The following is a 20,903-nucleotide window of genomic DNA, read 5'->3' as shown; positions in this document are numbered from 1 at the left end:
TTCAGTTTATGGTCGGCAATAGCCATTCCGACCCGCCACAGAAAAGTAACACTACTACTACTCTACTACTACTATGATTACCAGCAAAAATATTAATAATAATAATAAAACACTAACAAAAAAAAAAAAAAACACTGTCGTCTGCGTTCCGCACAGGCTAATCACCTTCCGTCACGTTCCATACCTCATTTTCCCTCGATTCTATTTTTAAACCTAGCCTCGTTCAAGAGAACACGAGAAACCATAAGAAGCAATATAAAAAAAAATAATTAAAACTAAATAAAAAAAATATTAAAAAAAAAGCAGGCGACCACGAAACACCCCGGAGGAGAAAGCAGACGACGACGAACGTAATCGAGCAGACGAAACTCGCCAAACAGACAAACAAGGAAACAAAAACGACACGTGATCACCAACCGAGACCCAGAAGGGACACTACGCTACGTAACAAAAAAAAAAAGCTGGCTACACACAAAGGTTTTAAAAGCGCCGTGAAGATGAAAAAGAGGGGAAAGGGGGTTATGCATCGGAATGCGCGTCATCCACCTAACAGGTTCCGCCTCTTGCGCGAGGAGGCGGCGGCTTCCGAAAAAAGGCAGCGTCCACCGGGCCAACAAAACAAAAGACGGCTGGCTAAACACACGCACGGGCAGCAACAGCACATCCGACCGACGTCGGCGAGAGAGGGGGGGGGGCCGAGGGAGCCGGAGAAACTCGCAATTAATGTAACTGCCCATCGATTATGGACGACTTTGCCCCGCGATACGCAGTCTGCATAAGCGAAGAGAATCGCGTACCCGTGCCCTCCTCGCCCAAAACGATTCGACCGCCGCCGCGGCCCAACAAGAGAATCCAAACTTTCGCGAACCTTTCCGAGGTTTCGGGACCGAGAAGGTGCGATTTCGAAGTTCATCGAAAGTCGGACGGAGACTTTGGTGCTCATGCGCGAAACTTTTGAGAACGTGCTCACTTCTTCGCTCGGTAGACGAAAACGTTCGGTCGTATAGACTTTCCTGTTTCAACCAAAAAAAACGCCGATAAACATCAGTTAGTGTCAACAATACAAAATCGGTTCAAAGGAAAAGACGACGATCCCTTTTAATTTTTGTTCCAGCTAGTACTGTTTGTCGAAGACTTCCATCTTGCATAGTTTTTCACAGATCACCGAAATCTTACAAATAAACGCAAAAAAGGGTCACCAGTTTTTTTTGTAAATAAACACCGGAACATCTACGGCGTATAGGTACATTGTTTTACATTGATAAACTAAAACATTAAAAGTACATATCGTTGCATTTATATTGCGTAAATATTAGTAGTAAAGCTTCATAAAATTAAAAAAAACACGACTTTAGTTATTTTGTAAAAAAAAAAAAATTGAAAAGTTCCTGCTGAAATCGGGCGAAGTCGAATATCGCTAAAATATCGAAGGTCTTGGCGAACCCGTTGGGTTCGCCAAAGGTTCGCGACACCCCTAATCAAAACGCCGTGCCTCGCAAGGGAGATGCTTCTTTCTCCTACAAGACGAATGGCTCTCGACTGTCCAATCCCCCCCCCCCCCCCCCCCCAAAAAAAAAAAAACAAAAAAAAAAAAAAAAAAAAACAAGATGGCGGATTTTAAATACGGAGCTGACATTAGACGCACCCTTTCTCGGAATCTTTTGAGCTCTAGCTAAGGCAATTATCTACGCAACCGGAAGTCCGTGGTGTGCGGACTTCCGGTTAGCCGTGACCTTGGTGTAAACATGTCACTCGCCATTCTCGTTAAAAGGCATATAAGTAGGTAAACAAAGTAGAAATAAACGATAACAAGTTCACCATTTGCAGAAGAAAAAAAAATAAATAATGGTCAACAGAAGTTGGGAACACTAATTTGGGAAAACAAGGTTGAGTGCAGCGTATGAACCGGGAAAGCAAAAGGCAATCTGAGCAATACAAACATTTTCTTGAAAGTAGCGCGACAAAACTCAACATAGTACATAGACTGATGTTTCGTGGCAGTATGCTAAACGCGGTAACCCTTAGACATATACTTTATCCAGTAAAAGCCGCACGAATTCGGAACAAGCAACTACCAGAAACCGATCTTTAGGAACAGTCGAAATCTTTGATGTTCCATCAAACAGCAATTCTAACGAGTCAGATAAATCGCGAATTCGACAACTAAACGTCGGAACAAAACAACCACGTAGGGGAGCGTAAACCAAGGAGTGACTATCTTGGAATCCAGTCACGAGAACAAGAACGCAATGAACACAACTGGAACCGTATCACGCTTAGAACGTAGAACAAAACCTCGAAAAGAGAAACCAAACCGCAAACCGGTCACAAAAGTGACATAAACAGAGAGAAAAAAAAAAAAAGAGGGCGCTCCTAGCAGACGACACACACCTCAAACGTACCGATTGCAAAAGACATCGGGGCGCTCACAACACGGGCGAAGAACAATCGTCTCCGACGAACGGCCGAGTGGGTTTTTTCTCACACCCTTGGCAACTCTCTCGCGGTGTGTTCGTCCACCCGCGAGCGAGAGATCGAGAACAAAACCGGCCTCCCATGGACGACACAAAAAACGAAACCAACCAAATCGGCGGCGGCGAAGTTAGCAGACAGCCGACAAGTGCCGCGAACGCACGCCCTCTCTGAGCCGCCGAGGCAAACTAGCTCGCCCACCGAGTTTCCGGCGGCGAAGGCTGCTTCTCCCTCGCCCCCTGCAAAAGCTGAGCCTAAAGAGCCGACCGGCCGGACGTAAGGATACAAGTTGCCACCGCTACCTGGCTCCTTCGACGGACGACCCAACAAGCCCACTTCTCTCCTCAAGATGAGCGAGAGAGAGTATGTGTACAGGACGCAACAGAGAAGCAAGAAGGACAGCAACCTGACTTACTCGCAGACCCAGTATACCCAAAGTCCCGCACCCAGCCTACCTACCTGCCATGCACACACTAAGAAAAAAAAAAAAGGAAGCAAAAAAAGTCCGTGGCCGCTAACTACAAGAGCAAGCGGGCAGAACCAGCGAATACGCTGCTGCGCTCGGAGGGGAAGCTTCTTCAGCTCGCGAGAGATATTCCACGAGGCAGAACATCCCGCAGCAAACAAAACAAACAAACACAAAAACAGCCAAAGGCGCGACTCAACGGCAAAGGAAAGGGGGTGGAGAGCCCCCTCACCTTTGGAAGCGGGTACATTTTCTTTTTCACCCCCGTCCCTCCCTCGAGAAAGGGAAGAGAAGAGGGGAAGTTCAAAAACTTTAAACACACAAAACAATCAAAAGGGGGAAATAGCTAAAATGCCACCAACGCAAAGCAGTCAGCTCGCTGGCCTGCCCAGCCAGTAGCCGCCGACTCGAGCAAGCCAACAAGCAAAGCCGAGCCAAGGCAGAAGAAAAAAAAAAAAGGCAAGCGAGAAGCCAGAGAGCAAGCAAGAAACCCGTCCTTCCAAGCAAGCATCGGCTGCTGCTCGGCCGCAACCACGGAGTGCCGACTTTTCTCACGGTCTATTTTCCTGCGGGTCCTCGCACCCTCCACCTCTATGCCTCCCCTCCTCTCTCTCCCCCCTCTCTTTCTCGTTACTTCGCGCGCCGGCTGCTGCCTCCTTCCCCACCTTGCACCGGCTAGACCGACCGGCAAGGCCTTTGCGGGGCTCTCAGCTGTGCCTCGGACTCAGGGGGACTTCCTTCCTCGCTCCGTCTAATTTAGTTTACATATATAGTACAATAGGAAACGAACCCCGCTCCAAACAACGCCAACCAAGAGATAATGAAAAAGGAGAGAGAAAGAAAACGTTCTTTTGCTGAGTGGCTTCCTGCGGCTGTTGCAATTCGAGGAGGCGACTGCCCCAGACATAGAGATCACATCAGTCAGAACGGATGTCCTTCATTAGAGAGTTTATTTTTTATTACTTCGGTAGCGGCGTCGAGAAGTCGCTATGGGAGTTCGTGTCGCCTGCTCTAAAACGCGGTAATAAGCCAACGTCTGCCGAGACGGGCAATAACTATGGAGTTGGCGATGAGCTCATAGTCACGCAACAGGGATACATTTGAGATCGCTGTACGCGGTGCTTCGAGAAGAAACGATCGAGAAAAAAAACTCACCGTTGCTGTTTTCGTGCCAAGCCTCGACGATGAGCGAAAATGTACCCTGTAAGCGGACAAAAAAGAACGCACTCAGTTAAGGGTTACGACATTCAAAGGAAACAGTCGGAATGTGTTCTGAACGTCCCGCTGGGGTTCAGTTACTGTTTCAGTGAGTAACGCGTAGCAGATAGGCTTAGTTAACCTTTCAGTGAGTAACTGTAAAAAAGTATCTCAACGGGGAACGAGGAAGTGTATTTAGCAGTAGAGTATTAACACAGGTTAGGATCGAAAACACCGCTTCATCCACGGATTACACGGTGCTAGGAAAACCCAGGACACATCGGCTATCGTGGCAGCGTTGAACCTAGGGTTGACGCTCCGCAAGTCGAATCAAAGCCGCAGTCGCCCACCCAAGGCTAAGCAGAGACACACAAAAACGTATTCGGAAAAGGGAATGGGGAACCTCGGCGAATTTGGAGCCCTCCAAAAGCGTCCGTGCTCGCGCATTTGGAGAAGTAAATCCTAGCGCGCGCTTGCACACGCAAAAAGATATTGACAAAGAAAAAAAAAAAGCCCTTCAGAGTTAGGGAATTTCCCCTAGTATATAGTTAGTTGTCTTTCATGCGAATAGAAATCCCTGAGATCCTTCTGCACTTCACAAGAGAAGACCGCGTGTGCACAACTTTGATCTGCGCTCAAGGTGCGCGAGCACACGAGTACCCACAGCCTTGGCTCCATTGCCAGCGGACACTTCAAAGAGAAGAGGGAACACTCACGGGCCACGAGAAGTCGAAGCTGAACCGGACGGGCGCCGTGAGGTTGAGGGAGCTTCCGGGTCCCGACGACGCGACCACGGGGGTCTGGACCTCGCCGTAGGTGCACGGAGAGTTCGTGTCCACGGTCTTCTGGTAGTGCTTGAGGCAGACCCGGAACCAGGTCCGACACGTGCCGGGGCACGGGGCACCGGGCGAGGGAGGCAGACCCGTCGAGCAGCACGAACCCCGCGAGTCCTGACTCAGGAGGTTCGAGAAGGCGCGTAGCTGGAGTTCGAACACGCCGGACGCGTTCGCCTGCACAAGCAACGCACGTTTGGTTAGGCCTTTTTGTTAATAAAAGCCGATCCAGTCAACCATCCACCACACCTAGACAAAACTGAACGTATTTTTGTACATGGCTCGCATCACCTGTCATCGTAGAGGCCTTGCAGCTGAGGACGAACTACGTTCAGCAGTACGATGATGTCAGGTACAGGCCATGCATAATCCGTTCCACTTCACTTGATGTGCGAGCGCAGCAAGAGCTGCAACAGCGAGCTCCTGACTATGTGTCGCGCAGTGCAAGGACCGTTCAGGGCAACATCCCCGTGCTTGTAGCTTCGGCTTCGCTAGCACGAAAAGTGAGGGGAACTATACACCATTCTAATATTTAGAAGTCCTCAGCCCACCGTGCGATCTCCTCAGTCCAGCACACGCAGGTTCGACGCTTGGGAAAGCGAGCAAAGTACGCACCATACGCGCGAACACTGCAAATAAAACCGGCCAAAAGCCCCCCCCCCCCTCCCCCCCCTTTTTTTTTCTTTTTCGAAAGGTTGAAAGCAGTAACAAGGGCCAACATTGGGCAAGTCAGCGTACGTTGGTTCAGACGAAAAACCAACAACGCTAACGGAAAGGCTGAGAAAATGCCCGCGAACTTCACGACAGGCACAAGTTTTGTCTTTCGGCAGATACGTGGAGGCAGGTGCGGCTTCTCAACGCAGTAAACTTAGGGAGGAAAGCCTTATGGTACACCCTAGTTGGTGGGAAGAGGATCAAACAAGAACACCCAGACACCTTTTGACGTGCCACTAAAATCTCACGTCAAACGGCATTTTCTCTGCAACGGGCCTCCGTCAATTAACTGCGGCGCCCACTGAATACCATAATTATCCGAAACAACACCTTAGCATCTAAGCATGACATAAACAAAATCGCCCCCCCCCCCCCTTTTTTTTTTTTTTTTCTTTGTTAAGAACGGATATGATTGCGCGACAAAAGCATTAGACAGACGTAAACGCGCTAAAACAATTTAAATACAAACGAGGAAAGACGGCAACCGGCACTCCAGACGATACCCTTTTCAACACCCGAGGAGTTCTACGGTAAACAAACGCGGAGGGTCCGTCGAAACTAAACGACAGAGTTGAAACATGGCGACGCACTTGAACCCGCACAGACACCACCCTCATCTCTACCATCGCGAACCCAACCCCCCCCCCCCCCCCCAAAAAAAAAAAAAAAAAAAAAAAAAAAAGAAAGAAAGATAAGGCCAGGAGAAGTCTACGAGTTTTCCGAATACACAGATGGACTTCCCAGAAAAATGCCACCGCAATCCACCGGCACTGGTCCCGCCAGATGGCAGAAACAAATGGGCAAAACAAATAACGACGCCGAAAGCCGGCAACAGTCAACGAAAGAGAGAGAGAGAAAGAAAGATGCGGCTGCAACCGAGAGATCCCCGCAGCCTGCCGATTGTTTAAAAATACTCGTCAACGGTGGAAGGAGACCAGCTTTGTTTTGACGCGCCTCACTCAAGCTGCGGCTCGGCTCGGCCTGGCTAGCTCGTCGACTTGTCCACAGCTTACGCCATCTCCCGTCTTCTTGACCGACGCTCGGAGCACACTGGCAACATTTCTGCTCCCTACCCCTCCTGCCTCGACGACAAGCGGTGTGGCGAAGCCGAGGAAAACTCTACATTTTCGAAAAGGGAACATGTTCAAGATCACACCCGAACGTTCTTTCCTTTCTCAGCTCTGTACGATAACAACGCCTTTCAACCGCCACGGCCGTGTTGTTACTCAACGCCTCTTCCTTAACCTCCCTGGAGATGACACTGTCAAGCAGGCGGTACATGGCTAGCGTTCACTGGACGACCTTCCTGGACGCTTGTTCGGGCACAGTGCACGCTCAGGACAAACACTTTCTTTAGTCACTTTGAATCTAAACCGCGACTGGGAACCCCAGTTTCGGGTTAAATTCATCGTGGCAAACTTCCACCAGTTCACCTGCGCACTGGCTGTATCTCCTCTATTCCCCGAGAAAAAACCTACAGTTTTCACAATGTGAAGTGTTCCCGAAGCGTTGTTTCGTGAACCTTCTACGAAATGAAGAGGCATTACGATAAATTCAATAAAACCAATTAAAAAAGTTATTGAATGTGTTGTTGCAATCCGCCAATGAAAAACCAGAATGAAGTTCATCGTGAAAACAGCGCGAAAGTGACAGGACAACCAGCTGAAAAGTCAGTCCTCCCTTTTTGTCCTTGTCCCTCTCGCGCTGTGCTTTTCACGATGAACTCTTACCAACTTGGCCAACTGTCCATTCAGAAAAACCAGCAACTTTCTCAACTTGCTATGCTGAAATGCAGGCACGGCTAAGCTACGATGTCCAATGCCCCCCAAAGCGACGCTGCAAAACCAGACGTCAAATGGGCCCATCGGAAAGCTGGGCATTGTCAAAAAGTTCAAAAATAACACCTAAAAAAAAAAAAAAAAAAAAAGAAGAATCGCAGATTAGGACGACGAAAGGGCCAAAGACGATACCGAACAGATGTTTCCAATCTTCCCGATCGCCACCTACTCGACGACCCCAAGCGGAGCTGGCGTCGCCCACACGCCGCGAACATAACACGCGACTGCTCTTTTGCTTTCATGACCCCGACCGCCGAGAGAACCGGCGCAACCACACAAAAATAAAACGACGCATCGAAAATCCAATAAACGTGCGGCGGTGTCGCGCTCGGAAGAAGAAACAGAAAGAAGCCTACGCATACATCGGCGGTCGCAAGATGCCATTAAGTAAAAGACAACATAAAAAAAAAAAAAGCATTTCCGTAAAATACGGAAGTATATAATCCAAAGAAAGAAAAACACGAGATGGAAGATGACGTCACGGGCTGAAACGGTTCCCGCCCACTGATGTCTATGTTGCGCAGGCGACGCGGGACGAAGCAGCCGAACCGCCACAGTACCGGTCCCAGACATAAACATTGGCGTAACATACCGGGTGTTTGGGAGAAAAGAGAACTGCGTTTCTCTCGATGAAAACATTGACTACACCCCGCGGTAGGCTAAGTATCCATCCAAAATGTATACCGCTAGCGGTTAGGAGTCAGATCCCCATGTTTCAGGTCTCGAAAGAAAGTATTATTAACGGAGAACACGAATACGCGGAGACAAATGGAGAAACGCTAACGGGAACGCGCCCCGTGTTCTATTTGAAAGCTTACAAAAATCACTCGTAACTTGTCTGTTCTGAAACTTGGGCATGTTGTCCGAACCGCTCGCTAACCTTTGGTACTGGTAAGATGGACATTTCGCGGCTTCGCCTCGGCGAAGTGCGCTCCAAGCCATACATCCGGGCCGCATAATAGAGGTCAGTAGTCCCGCCCGCTCCAAGAACCAAACGAGCGCTTATGTTTGAACAGCATGGGCTACTTTCAAATGCAAAGCTTGGTCTCTCTGACTACGACTCGTGAGAGTACCGCAACCCGCACGACTCTGCCTGCACACTCGAGTGGGCGGATTCCACGAACACACTGCAAATCGAATGGACACCGCTTATACAGCAAAGGAAGGCCGCTCGCGGTGTTCATTTCGCATTCGTGCGAACGCCGGTGAAGGTTGAAAACATAAATTAGAAGGCGCGAAACAGACTTCGCCAGTTTGCGCCAAGGTCTCGGCTCCGCGGGGATTATCGTGCGAGCTCTCCACAGTGTAGCTAGCGCTATCGGCCAAGAGACGAATTCAATGTCTCTATCAGAACTATTAGATTATTTCCAATAGCGCAATGAAGGCCGCTAGTGTCTCTAAGTTTGGAGACGCCTCGGCCAGGTTCGAATCCCGGCCGAGGTGCCCGCAACCTGACGGAGGATTATTGCGGAGGAGGCGCAGTGCGACCGAGATTTGGGTAGCACAATGTCGAAAGATCCACAGGTGTTCGAAATCGATCCCCAGTTCTTCGCCAAGCCGCAGCGCCCTTGGTTAGCTCGGCACGCGTGAAAGCTCCGAAATTTGACTTTGACCCGTTTGTCGACTGACCTCGTAAACTAGATAAACGCCCTTTGCATCCCGGGGAATCTAGTCGAATTCCACTCAGTATAGCCCGCGCGGTCGTCGGCCAAGTTCACTGACCTCGCAAACCAGTTGAACACCCTGTATATATACCCTAAGAAACCGAGTCGACTATAGTTAACACCAGGAGGAGAGTGCCAGTTAGACCCTTCGTTCCTACAGCGCGAGCTTCCTGCCTTCGATAATGCTGCGGCGTCTCCCAAAACATGACGGAAGGCCACGAGCGCGTGCTGAAGCCCTCGCGAACGGCGACGACAGCCCGTATACGACACGAGGAAGACACCCGTTCCGCGCTTCGGTTACACAAAAGGCGGCCGCAGCCAGGTCGCCTTGGCTAGCGCCCACCACCCCGCCCTCACTTTGTCTTCGACCACCCTCACTTTGTCTTCGATCGCAGTAAGACAGGAGACGAGCGCACAAAGACGCCTACCGAAGCTTACGATCTGCGCATCCGAGCCACACGCCGAAAAGTACGCGTAGAACCGAACCGCGACAACGATCGTCGAGCCGCAAGCGAAGCCGCGACGCGCTGTCCGATCAACGCAATCGGGCATCTACCCTTTCGGCCGCGTAGCAAGAACACCGCACCGAGTTAATAACGTAGAGACGCGGAGGAAGCTTGAGAGAGATGCGCCGGAGATACACAAACAGAACGATATAGAAAAACACACACACACACACGACCCGAAACCCACATCAAACAAACAAGCCGAAGGAGTACACCCACCCTTTCTCCCCTACGTTCCTAGCTGCCCGCCTCCGGCTGCAATTTTTTTTTGTTTTATATTTCTTTTTCGGGGAGTTTATTTCCAAGTGCACCCCGGAATCTCTGGGACTGCGAAGCCTTAAAATAGAGACGGAGCCCCAAGAAACGCAGCCGCCGGCGCTCTCCTCAACGATGACGCCAGCGAGACTCTCATGCTTGAGGCAGGGAGGGGAAGCTCCTCAACTCAGACTGAGCTCAGACTGAGCTCAAAAAAAAAAAAAAAAAATTTAGGCATTACAGCAAAGTATGCATGCACATTCGAACCTCCTTCTTTTTCATCCGTAGGCAGAAAGAAACATCGACCATAACAATACGAAGCGTCATTCTAACCTAACAACGGCGATATGGAATCCGCGCTTCCATGGCGCGAGCTTATCAAAAGATACTTAGACACGAATCCCGCCGCTATGCCGATAAGCCGCTCTGGCCCGTCGGTGGACGAGTCCGATAGCTGCAACGGGTTCGACGAAACGGTCGTCATTCGGTCAATTTACGTTTCGAAGGTGCGACGATCCAACCAGAATAACGGAGAAAAGCAAAATGGGGAAAAAAAAAACCTTTGTGCCAGCACAAAACACGACGTATTAGAGTGGCCATAACCAATGGGGACTCCACAGCAAAATAAAAACGTCAGAGCCGACGTTTCGCTGACAGACGTCGCCTGCCTCTCAATCCCACGCTCTTTCTAATATCTACGCTCCTTAGCATCCGTCGGCAGGGCAGTTCTAGAAGGAAAGAACGAAGCACCAGAAACATTTCCCCCAAGACCAAGTTCGACGGTAAAGAACCGTTCACTTCGCCTCCCGCCATCGCCCCTAACACGAATCAATCGCGTCTCTGCGTTTCTCAATCACATTCTCGGGATTTCTATCCAGTCTTCTTTACACGAGTGCCGACGAGATTCACCGGCGCCGTGGTTACGAACTCGGTACGGACTGAGAAAAACGAGGTGTTCATAGAGACCTTCGCAGAGAGAGAGTGAAAACATATAGAACGTAAGACACCCCTCCACAGTCGCAGTGAACCGCGTCAGCTGCTGCTCAAGGGTGACACTCGGAACCACGTACCCGGCTACTACCGACCTTCCCAGCCGTAGACGTTTTCTGCCCGCTACCGGTGAACCAAACAAGCCGACCAGATATCAATCCGCCAAACACAACTACGTGCGTAATAAACAACGTACCACGTCGAAAGGAAAAGAAGAAAGGAAAATAATTGATTGGTCTAATCAGCGCAATTAAGGGGGGGCCATTACGATAGCCATCGCAGATGTGGAGACACTTCGTAACGACGCTGGTTAAAAGCTACAGGTAAGTGCGGCGGCCCCGCGGTAGCCAGCGCAACCACACAACTCCTAACGTCGTCAGATACCTCGATTAATTCGAACGCGTACTAGCGTGTTATCGAAGGGGTGCAACCACCGCAAAGTCGAGGGAGCCAAGTGAGTACACACTCCTTCCGTAAGCCGAGAGCCGTCTTTCGTAATCTCCCATTGCTGAGTTTGTAAAGACAGTAAGTTCCCACAAGAGCGCATTTCGGTGTATGACACCGACCAAACACTTCTGACAGGAGGAACTCTCTGAAATCGAATGAGGCTGAGGCCCGTAAGGAAAAAAAAATGAATAAATACATAGATTGAGGTCCTAACACGCCGGAAAATGTTCAAAACATGTTGAGGGAGGAAAAGAGAAAAAGTCGAATTCTTGATTGTTCGACGTCATGCGTTGTCCCTCACTGTCCACACAAGAGGCTCGCGAGACAAACTGCCGACACCCGCGTCCGACGAAACAGCCACCGAGGGATGGCGCCACGAGACCGCTCCCGACAGCCCCAAGCACCTGGCTAGGCGTCCCGAGCAGATGCCGGTCGCCAAACGAAACTCTATCCCATCCTCGGCATCGACACTGCTCCCGCGACAGGCCACAAAAAAAAGATAACCACTCCCGGAAAAGACGTAGTTCAGCTCCCTCCACGGAGCCTTGAAACACCGGTAGGAGTACCTTCATAATGTGAACGTAGGAAGTTTTTTTCGACGGGAGCGCGGTGACAAGCTTGTTTTCGATCTCTGGCGCTTCCTATGGCATGCCTCGCGGCTAAAGAAGATTCTGACATGAACGATGGTCGATCAAGTCAATAGCCAGAGTCACGTGACCCGCCCAAAAGAGGAGTCGGTCAAGTAGGGACCTGACGGACCCGACACGAATTGCCACTTGGAGCCCAGACACGGTTTTCGTGTCTTCGTTTTTCCTCATTTTTTCGTACGATAACTGTCTCACTGTCACTGTAGTCTGCGTTATGAACACATCCCTTTTAACATCAATGACTGCACATATATCGCAGCCATCCAAAACATTGATCCTCTAGGACCCCCCCCCCCCCCCCCCCCAACCCTTTACTCCAGGCACGTCCTTTTCTACATGGCATAACTATTGCATAACGCGCCTATCGTCAATTTCTATGTATTTCGAGTGTTTTCATCATCAGTGATTGTCACCTACTAGTTCACTAAAACGGGCGCACACTATCTCAAGAGGCCTATGGTTTCCAATCACCACTCGCATTTACTCGAGAACCACCGATTCATTCACATCGTACAGCCAGCCTGCCCACAAACCAATGACGGGGAAGGGAGTGTGCAACAGCCTGGCCACAAACACTGCCAAAACAAACGCGAGAAACAAATTTAAAAGAAAAGGACGTCGCCCTCACCTGAGGAAGTTGAAGCGTCGCCAAGACCAGCAACGCCAGCAGGAGGGGCCAAGAAACCGGCGAAGACGTCGGCCTGAACCTCGTTCTCGTCCGATCCGCTGGGCAGTCGTCATCCGAACCTTCTGGCCGCAGTCCGGGTAACCGGGGGTGGTGGTGATGATGGTGGTAGTGGTGAACATGATGGTGGTGATGCAGGGGTGACACCCGCGTCGCCGTGTCCTCCGCCGCCTCGGCCATCCCGTCGGCGGCGCCGGGGGTGGGTACACGCTGCGCGCAGGTCGGTGCTGTCATCGACAAGCCGACGACCACCAACGCGCCAGAAATTAGACAAAAACAAATATGACTAAAGAAAAAAAAAAAGGGGGGGGGGGGGGGGGGGGGCCTAGTGATCACCGGGGAGCAACCCGGGATCACGACGAAGACCGTGCCCAAGCGGGAGCAGCCAGCCCGTAGCGCGAAACAACGAAGTTGGGCCTCTTGAGCACGTCACCCGCGTACCGCTGTTGAGCGCCGGCCCGTACGGGTAACCGCATGGCCGGGACACACCGTGTGAACAAACAAACACCACAACGACGAACACCACTGGAAGCAACGCCGGGGTGGACGAAGGCCCAATCCGTGCTATTTTCTCTCTCAAACGCGGCCAGAATCCATAGCCGTCACTTTTCGTCACGAGAAGCTGCCGTGGTAATCCAGTGAGAGGAGGCCAAGCACGCGCTCCTGCTACCGATGATCGCCGTCGAAGACCGGCACCGTCCACCGCACAGGCATCGCGTACACACTTCACGACAGTCAGCCGTCCAAAAACATCCAAACGACGGACACCGAAATGCCGAGAGAAATTAATGGAAACTTTGTTTTTGTTTTGTATCTCTCTCGGTCTCAGTCGTTGCTGCTACACGTTCACGGGGAGGTACAACAACGGGCGTCGAAGGTAAGTTGCGGCAGTACAGAGACCGCGTCGCTCCCGGTAAAGCGTGTGCCCGTCGACGCCGGCCGGAGGGCCCCTTTTATACGTTGCCCTTTCCCCAAGCGGCTCGCCCTCTCCAGCGACGCGTTCGACCAATCGGAGGCGTCGAGACGCTGTGACGTAGCGCCGCGCTCCTCGGCGTCTGGCGGTCTCGCACGAGTCGTCTGCTCTTCAGTCGGCGTGGGACCGCGCGGCGATGAGGACGGGACGCCGGGTTGACACACGTCACTTCCGCTGCTGCCAATCTCCGCCGTTTCACTATATTCGATTTCCGGTTTGGGACACGCACCACAAAATACCCGCCGATTTTTTAAAGTTTTTTTTTTATATGCGGGTTTTCCCGAAAAGCGTTGATTATAAAATGTCAAGCGCACCGATATTCTTTTCGCCGATTTTTCGGTACTGACGTGCGTACACCACCAGGTTTAGGAAATTTGAAGAAATAGTTATATCAGGCTGGCTGGCGAACACTGAACACCTTGATAAACCTAAAGAGTTAAAGTTATTATTATTTTTTTTTTTTTTTCATTTTGTAACTATAAACGCGGAAGGCATACTCATTCTAAAAATGATTGATTAAAATTTTCGCTTTCTTTTATAGAGGGTTCCAAGGCGCTTTCAATTTGTGTGTGCTACCAACCTCTCGAACGGAATAATTGGACAATCTTGGTTCTCTGGAAGAGCCACACACGCTACGATAACGCGCGAAACGTTACCTGCAATCGCACATGCTAAGAAATTGCTGATTTGACTTTTCGTCAACTGGAATACTCTTATAATTAAGACAATTCCAGAGACACGCGATCTGTGCATTCAAACACCTCAATATTAATTCGCCAAGAATACGTGAAGAGCAATTTCAACCTAAAATACAATCCAGCTCAAAAAAAAAAAAGAAATGCACGCAGGAAAGAAATTTTTTTGAAATATTAACTTAATCTTAGGCAACAGTGTTGTCGATAAAAAAAAAAAAAACAAAAAAAAACAGGTGTCATATTTCGATAGTTTATTCGAAGAGTTGTGCAGAGTTGGAGTTGTCACAAATTAACCAATGAACTGTAATGAACCGGCCCAAGAACCGCTAGACTGTTTTGCAACTTTTTTTTTCCGGTTTTTCTTTCAATTAATTTGACCAGAGGCAAAAAACATATTGTATTGCATAACTTGACATAGAGAGCAAAAGCTTGAACAGATGAACATAAATTTACTTTCCGTGCAGTAACTTTTCTTAAATTCTCAATATACAGCGAAAAAAAAAAAATTAGCTCATACTCCGGCTCTTTCTTTTTCTTTCTCAAACTTGCGTTTTTAGTTTTAGGCGCGAAACTGCTGACTAAAAGCAAACGCACACTATGGCTGGAATACTTTGTGAGCGCAACCACGAGTCCTCTAATCGAAATCCCCACATTTTACGGCTAATTGAATAACTCATTGCAATACAGGGTAAAAAAAAAAAAAAAAGGAATGTTCTTCGGGGCGTTACAAACGGTCAACGGTCGTCAGCGCGAGCGCGCGGTGCCTTCAAAAGACATTCCCCAAAGAATTCCCGACGAGTCCGACTTTTTTTTTTTTTTCATTTTCTTTCTTTCTCTCCGACTCTTGACGGCCAGCCGAGATAAGCTCATCAATAATTCTCCGGCACCATCCGGTCCTCCTTCGTTTTCGTCTTATGTACCTGCGAGCCTATGTCCGCTTCGGCAGTGTTGGTCCGTCCGTCTGTCTTTCCGACTGCGTGTCTCTGTTTCGGTCCCTCTCTCAGCCTCATCCGCAGGCAATGATTCCCAGAGAGGCAAAGCGCCGACTCATCGCGTCAGGAACGCACCCAATGAATCGGTCGGTGTCCAATTGACAAAGCCACGCGCTTGCCTGTCTCTCGCCAATAAAAAAAGAAGAAAAAAAATTGCGGTCCGGTCTCGCTCGTGTGACATCTCAGGGACATCTCAACGTTCTAGCACTGAACTTTTTCCCCCCTCGTAATTCTGGGAGGTAACGGCGTAACCGTACACATACCGAGCGAAAGAGGTATACGCGTGTGTGGCTATATACCTACACGGATTTGTAAGAAAGGAAACAGTGGGGGGGGGGGGCAATAAATGATGACGACTGTTCGTATACGTGGAAAGACAGAGGTGAGCAGCGGAAGCGCCGAATGACTCGATATTCTTTTTCTGGCTTGTTCGAAAGAAATATAACGAACGTACTTCGAGCGTCCAAGTAGCCGCCGACGGTTCTCGGCGAACTCTGCAAAGCGAGCGTTGGTCTATACTGGTCTATCGTCGGAGTGAGGCTTCCACGAGAGATCCCTTTTCGCATTCACCGTCTGTTAGCGATTTGTTCGCTTGTTTCTTTCGTTTACAACTAAAAGAAGCGCGAAAAAAAAAGAAGAAGAAGACGCACGCACGGGCATATTAAATGCGCTTCGAAAGGGAACGCAGGTTCCCGGCGTTTGGCTTTTGCGTTCGAACGCGCAACGCCGGCGTTTGGCACTCGCATTCGACGAGTGCAGTGGAGACAAAGGCAGCTCTACCCCGTTCGCCCTTAAGCTGAGACTAAAAGCTTTGCCCTGCCCTTGCTAACAGATGTGAACGCGTAGGCACGCGCGACCAAAGCACTGCGGAAGCCGCTCAAGGGCGAACGGAGCATAGCTTTAGGTCTACCCCCTATTCGTTCCAACCAGAGCTCGGCCTCCTCTCGCTCACTTTCTCGGCGCGAAAACTGAAGGACCTCCCTCATCCCGTGAGTGCGGCAAGTTAGCAGGCGTTTAAAAAGTGCAAGCACGCACTTAAGTATTAAAAATGTTATCCAAAAAACCACACATATTCACCAGTTTCATATCCAGGGATAAACTGTTCCAGTCGTGCAAACAATAAAAAAAAAAGTAAAAAAAAAAATGTCTGTGCCGAGGCGATGAGGTACAATGAATTTGTTATGGAGTCGTTCTATAGTTGCGCTATCGAAGTTTGCAAACGTAACGTGTTTATGAATATTCATAAAGAAATGACCATGTAGCAATTAAAAAAAAAAAAAGCAATACCATTCGAGTCAACATTATCCTTTTACTTCTGGTTGAAGGTTGGCTTCGGAGTTCAGTAGGGAGACCGCTTCTGTGGATCCATAGCGATTGAAAATAAATCGGACACTTTTAATTCGGGCTCTTTTTTGTAAACGCTCTGTTGCGTGGATGGTTCCCAACCTGGGCTCGCATATTCAATCGTTAGTAATATCAGTGACTTATATGGCATTAATCCCAGCTCTGGACAGCCAAATTCTAACTTTAGTCTAAACGTTAAATATATTTTTTTTTCTTCGCTCTAATAAACTCATTTTGTGTGTGTGTGCGCATTCAAGTTCAGATTCGATTTCAAAAGAACGCCTAGGTATTTGTACTTACTGCCATAAGCCAGAAGGAGTAAATCAGACGTTGAATAATTAGCCAGAGATCGCGGTCTGCCTGTCCTGCGTATCACCGAGTAGATAATGCATATTCTCCTTAAACTACGACAATTATCGCAGCACCCACGTCCTTCCAGTATATAAACGTCACACGTTGCATCGGGTCGATTTGTATCTGACATGAATGGTATACTCGTGACAAGTAACGACTCGTTGTAATCAATTACTTTTTAGAATAATTTCGTAATATTTTGATTACGTTAATTAGGAGGTAATCGCAACAGTAATCTGATTACTCCTTTTGGAAGTACTACTAAAATTAATCGAACCCGTTACTTTTTTCCCCCTCCCCTTTCTAATGGCGTGTTCGCACAAGTTTCCCACCGAAGAATACCCGAACCAAATCACCTACAGGAGGATGGATTACCAAGATCGACGGATTAAGAAGATAAGCAATTTATAAATCGGCGATTCTAATCCAATAATGGGCATTAAGAAAGAAAGACCAGTGTGGAAACCGGCAGAAAATTCTATCGTTTCGAAAATCTCAAGTGATCGAAGAAGTATTCGCGACTCCAGCAAAACGGACGCCACCAAACGGGAAAACCGGGAACCAGCCGGACCAGGTCGCTCCGCGCCCCTCCGCGTCTTTGCGGTGGCTTTCGCGGACACGTGTTGTCGGCACGGTAGCGAACAATGTAATTTGACGAAGGTCCGAATATTTTAAAGTTTGCCTGAGTGTTCATTAGTGTGGTGAAGCCTCAGTAGATTGTTTCCTCCCATCTCGTGTTTCAAAGCCCGTTCACTCCACAACACACGGTCGCGTGCTTTCGATTTCTTGGATGGGGCGAAATCACAGAAAAACGTTTTCATTTTCTTGTCTGTCTCGAATCACATTTCAAAGTGACGACTACTTGGTAACTGACAAGTGATTTTTTTTTTTTATGAGGATGTAGAACAGTGGACTGAGGACGACATACGAGGCATTTCGCTGGAGGGAACATCAATGTTGCAGTTAAGTGAATGGGAGGGGAAGGTTCGATAGCTCCTTTTCTTGAGTTTGGTTGTGTTCGGTTAGCTTGAAGTTTGAGCCACCCACGCCGGTCGGTGGGTCGGCTATTCATCTTAGCTGCTTTTCGCCGAAAAAGCCTCTGGACCACACTGAACAAGTTGGGCTGATTTCGCAATTGCTTGATTCGGGAAAACCTGCTCGCTGCAAATGATGAATGAGGGAAATTATTTGTTTTCATAAGGTGGGGGACGAGTCTCGCAACTTTAGAAGCTGCCACAGCATTTTGATCTATCGCGCCTCCAATATATATATTATACCCCCGTCGAAGCCAGCAGCAATACTACGTTGGTCAGGTTGACCGGCCACAAAAAATACTCATTTTCTCCGCTCAGGATTCGAAGCAAAGTTCAGTGCGAAGAGGTTCTGTGTGAATCTCCGATGAAAACTTTCTTCAGTTTGTCTCCGTGCTGCCGGCTAGAACCATTTGGCTAAGTTCAAGTAGTATCGCTCTGTTTGTCAAATATACTTTTATTCAGCAGTTCACCTTATAGCTAGTCAACTAAGCCCGTATTTCAACTCGAAGAATATACTAATATCGCTTTAGTGGGACATAGTACGTAATATAATACATAACCCGCTCGTCAAAATGACTTCTCGATTGCTATTAAAACCTGAATTGAAATACGAGTATCAGCTGCTTAGTGGGGCGTCGGCGAGTTAACATGGTCCTTGGCTCAAGAAGCGCTTGCTTAATTTTCGTTATTTTCCTGCAGCCTGAGTTGCTGACCGAGCAGACGACTGGAGCTGTTTCTTAAACGTGGATACGCACAAAAACTCGATTTAGAGGACAGATAAGTCGCATGGTCGAGGCACTCGGTGCAACAATTCTGTAGTCATCGCCGCTTTCCTTAGATGATCAAAACTGATTAGTATATTACCGTCTCTCCGGAGCCCGTAGTTCGGTTTTGAACAAAATCTCCAAAACGAAAAATTGACATGAAAATAACAAAAAAAAAAAAAAAAACACCGGGAAAACAAAACTATGCTTTGCAAGTTTATGTGCACCGACTACACTTAACCGTCTCAGTCAAAATACCTATAAAATTAGGCATTAAACAAAAGAAAATCTGATAAAGTGAACGCGCCACCTATTCAGGCGGCCCTGCCGAGCCGACGCGACCTGGACTCAGCCGCCATGTTTGTTTGGTGGTGGCGCCCCCTATAGGTCGCTAGAGTCGCGAATATAGTAACGATTACATTTTTCAAGTAAAGGCCAATCGAATATTCTTTTTAAGCAAGAGCAAACGCATACTTAAGCAGTTGCGCAGCGCCATCTATATGTGTGCCCACGCAAACGGCTCCGAGCAAATCGCCGGACTTCGGTCAGTTACCCTGTAGATCAGCCAAGCCAACCAATCCGAGTCTCGCGCTGTCTCGCGCACGACGAGAGCAACGCGAGACGGGAACGCCGAGGACTGCTGCTCACGTACGCAAAAATCGGCGCTGCGTACATGTGGAGCACGCAATGCTAACGTAAGGGACAGTGCTTGCGTTTGCTGCTATACGCAATACTAGACCTCTATTGTTGCACTGGCGGGATAAAACCGCACGGCGCATACACGTGGCTCAGAACGTCAGCGGCGACAATTTCGTATTAAGCGCGCACATACTTCATTTCTTCCTGTTGAAATAAAGGCTGCAGACTGCGAGCGACTTTTCTGGGTTTTTCTTAACTTTTTTTTTTGCTATTTTCCTTTACAACGTTTTTTGTTCTAGCCTAGCACTACGCTTTTTTTTTTTTTAGGCTACTGAAACACGCAGCTTTTTCTTCCCCCTTTCGAAAGGAATAAATGAATAAAAAAAAAAAACAAAAAAAACAGGCGCTTTCCTCTCACTGACTGATATCTAACCTTCAACTAGTTGACCCAATTAAAACAATGGGCCAAGGAGCAAAAAGGGGAAACCAAACGAGCTATCTCGCCAAAAACACACACGGACAAAGAAAAACAAACGGTACCATCGTATTTCAAAGGAGAGAAAGAAAAGTAGTCAAGGAACAGAACTGTCATTATTTCAGCACGATGAGCTTGCCGACGACACTCACGACGACGACACCCAAGGCTCGAACAATGGCGTCAACTATTATCATTTCCTCCAGCGTCTCCGCCCGGTGCAAAGACACAATGGAGATGTCTCTTAACCCGCATTGAATGCAGATGACCGAGGAAAAGAAAGAAAAAAAAAAGGGGGGGGGGGGGGGGGGGGCGCAAACAATGCAAACCCAAAACAAAAAAAAACAGGAAAACAGAAAAATGACACACCACGAGGAAGTAATGTCAGCCACAGCGATAGCCCGGATATTTTCTTTTTCGCTCTTTTTTTTAAGGAAAGTAAAACGGCTTCTTTTGCGACGGCATTTCTCTTTTAATGGCACGAGGAGCGAGTGACATAAAAAGCTAATCGTCTAATAAAAAAAAAAAAAAAAAAAAAAAAGCAAAAAAAAAGTTAGCGTTTAAAGGGAAATTTTGGTCAATATTTTCGAATTTGAGATAACGGTTGTTATCAGCTTAATGCCCCTAAATTACTTTTTTTTTTTAGTTATTGTGTGTAGTTTTATAAATACGACTGCTCGAAGTTTGGTTTCGAGAGCCTAAGGTAAAAAAAAAAAAAAAAAAAAAACGAAACTGTCTGCTAAAGACGGATGGCAACTTCGAGCGTGCAGGCGCGGAAAAAAGCACGGCAAAAGTCAAAGACCGCCTGCCAGAGGCCGCTTATCCAAAAGAGAGACGCCTCGCCGTCCTCATCCTTGTCAAGGAATTGAAGTCCCCATCACGAGTCCCTTCCAGAAATCAGGTGCTTCTCCCCAACGCA

At 48.5% G+C, this 20,903-nt stretch overlaps 1 protein-coding gene across 1 annotated transcript in view; it reads right to left on the bottom strand.

Moving 5' to 3' along the window:
• LOC8041436 (delta-like protein C) overlaps positions 1 to 13,024 on the bottom strand; it is a 30,338-nt gene extending 17,314 nt beyond the window's left edge. The window contains exons 1-3 of the mRNA XM_040209521.3: positions 12,658 to 13,024; positions 4,852 to 5,145; positions 4,094 to 4,139 (exon numbers count right to left, since the gene is read on the bottom strand). Coding sequence (XP_040065455.1) covers positions 4,094 to 4,139; positions 4,852 to 5,145; positions 12,658 to 12,948 — 631 coding nt within the window. The 5' untranslated portion in view covers positions 12,949 to 13,024. The remainder of the gene's footprint in view (positions 1 to 4,093; positions 4,140 to 4,851; positions 5,146 to 12,657) is intronic.
• Positions 13,025 to 20,903: the final 7,879 nt, after the last annotated feature.

The sequence above is a fragment of the Ixodes scapularis genome, unplaced genomic scaffold, assembly GCF_016920785.2.
Source record: "Ixodes scapularis isolate PalLabHiFi unplaced genomic scaffold, ASM1692078v2 PGA_scaffold4__175_contigs__length_147842914, whole genome shotgun sequence".
Lineage (NCBI taxonomy): Eukaryota > Metazoa > Arthropoda > Arachnida > Ixodida > Ixodidae > Ixodes > Ixodes scapularis.
This window is presented reverse-complemented; position numbering and strand designations above follow the sequence as displayed.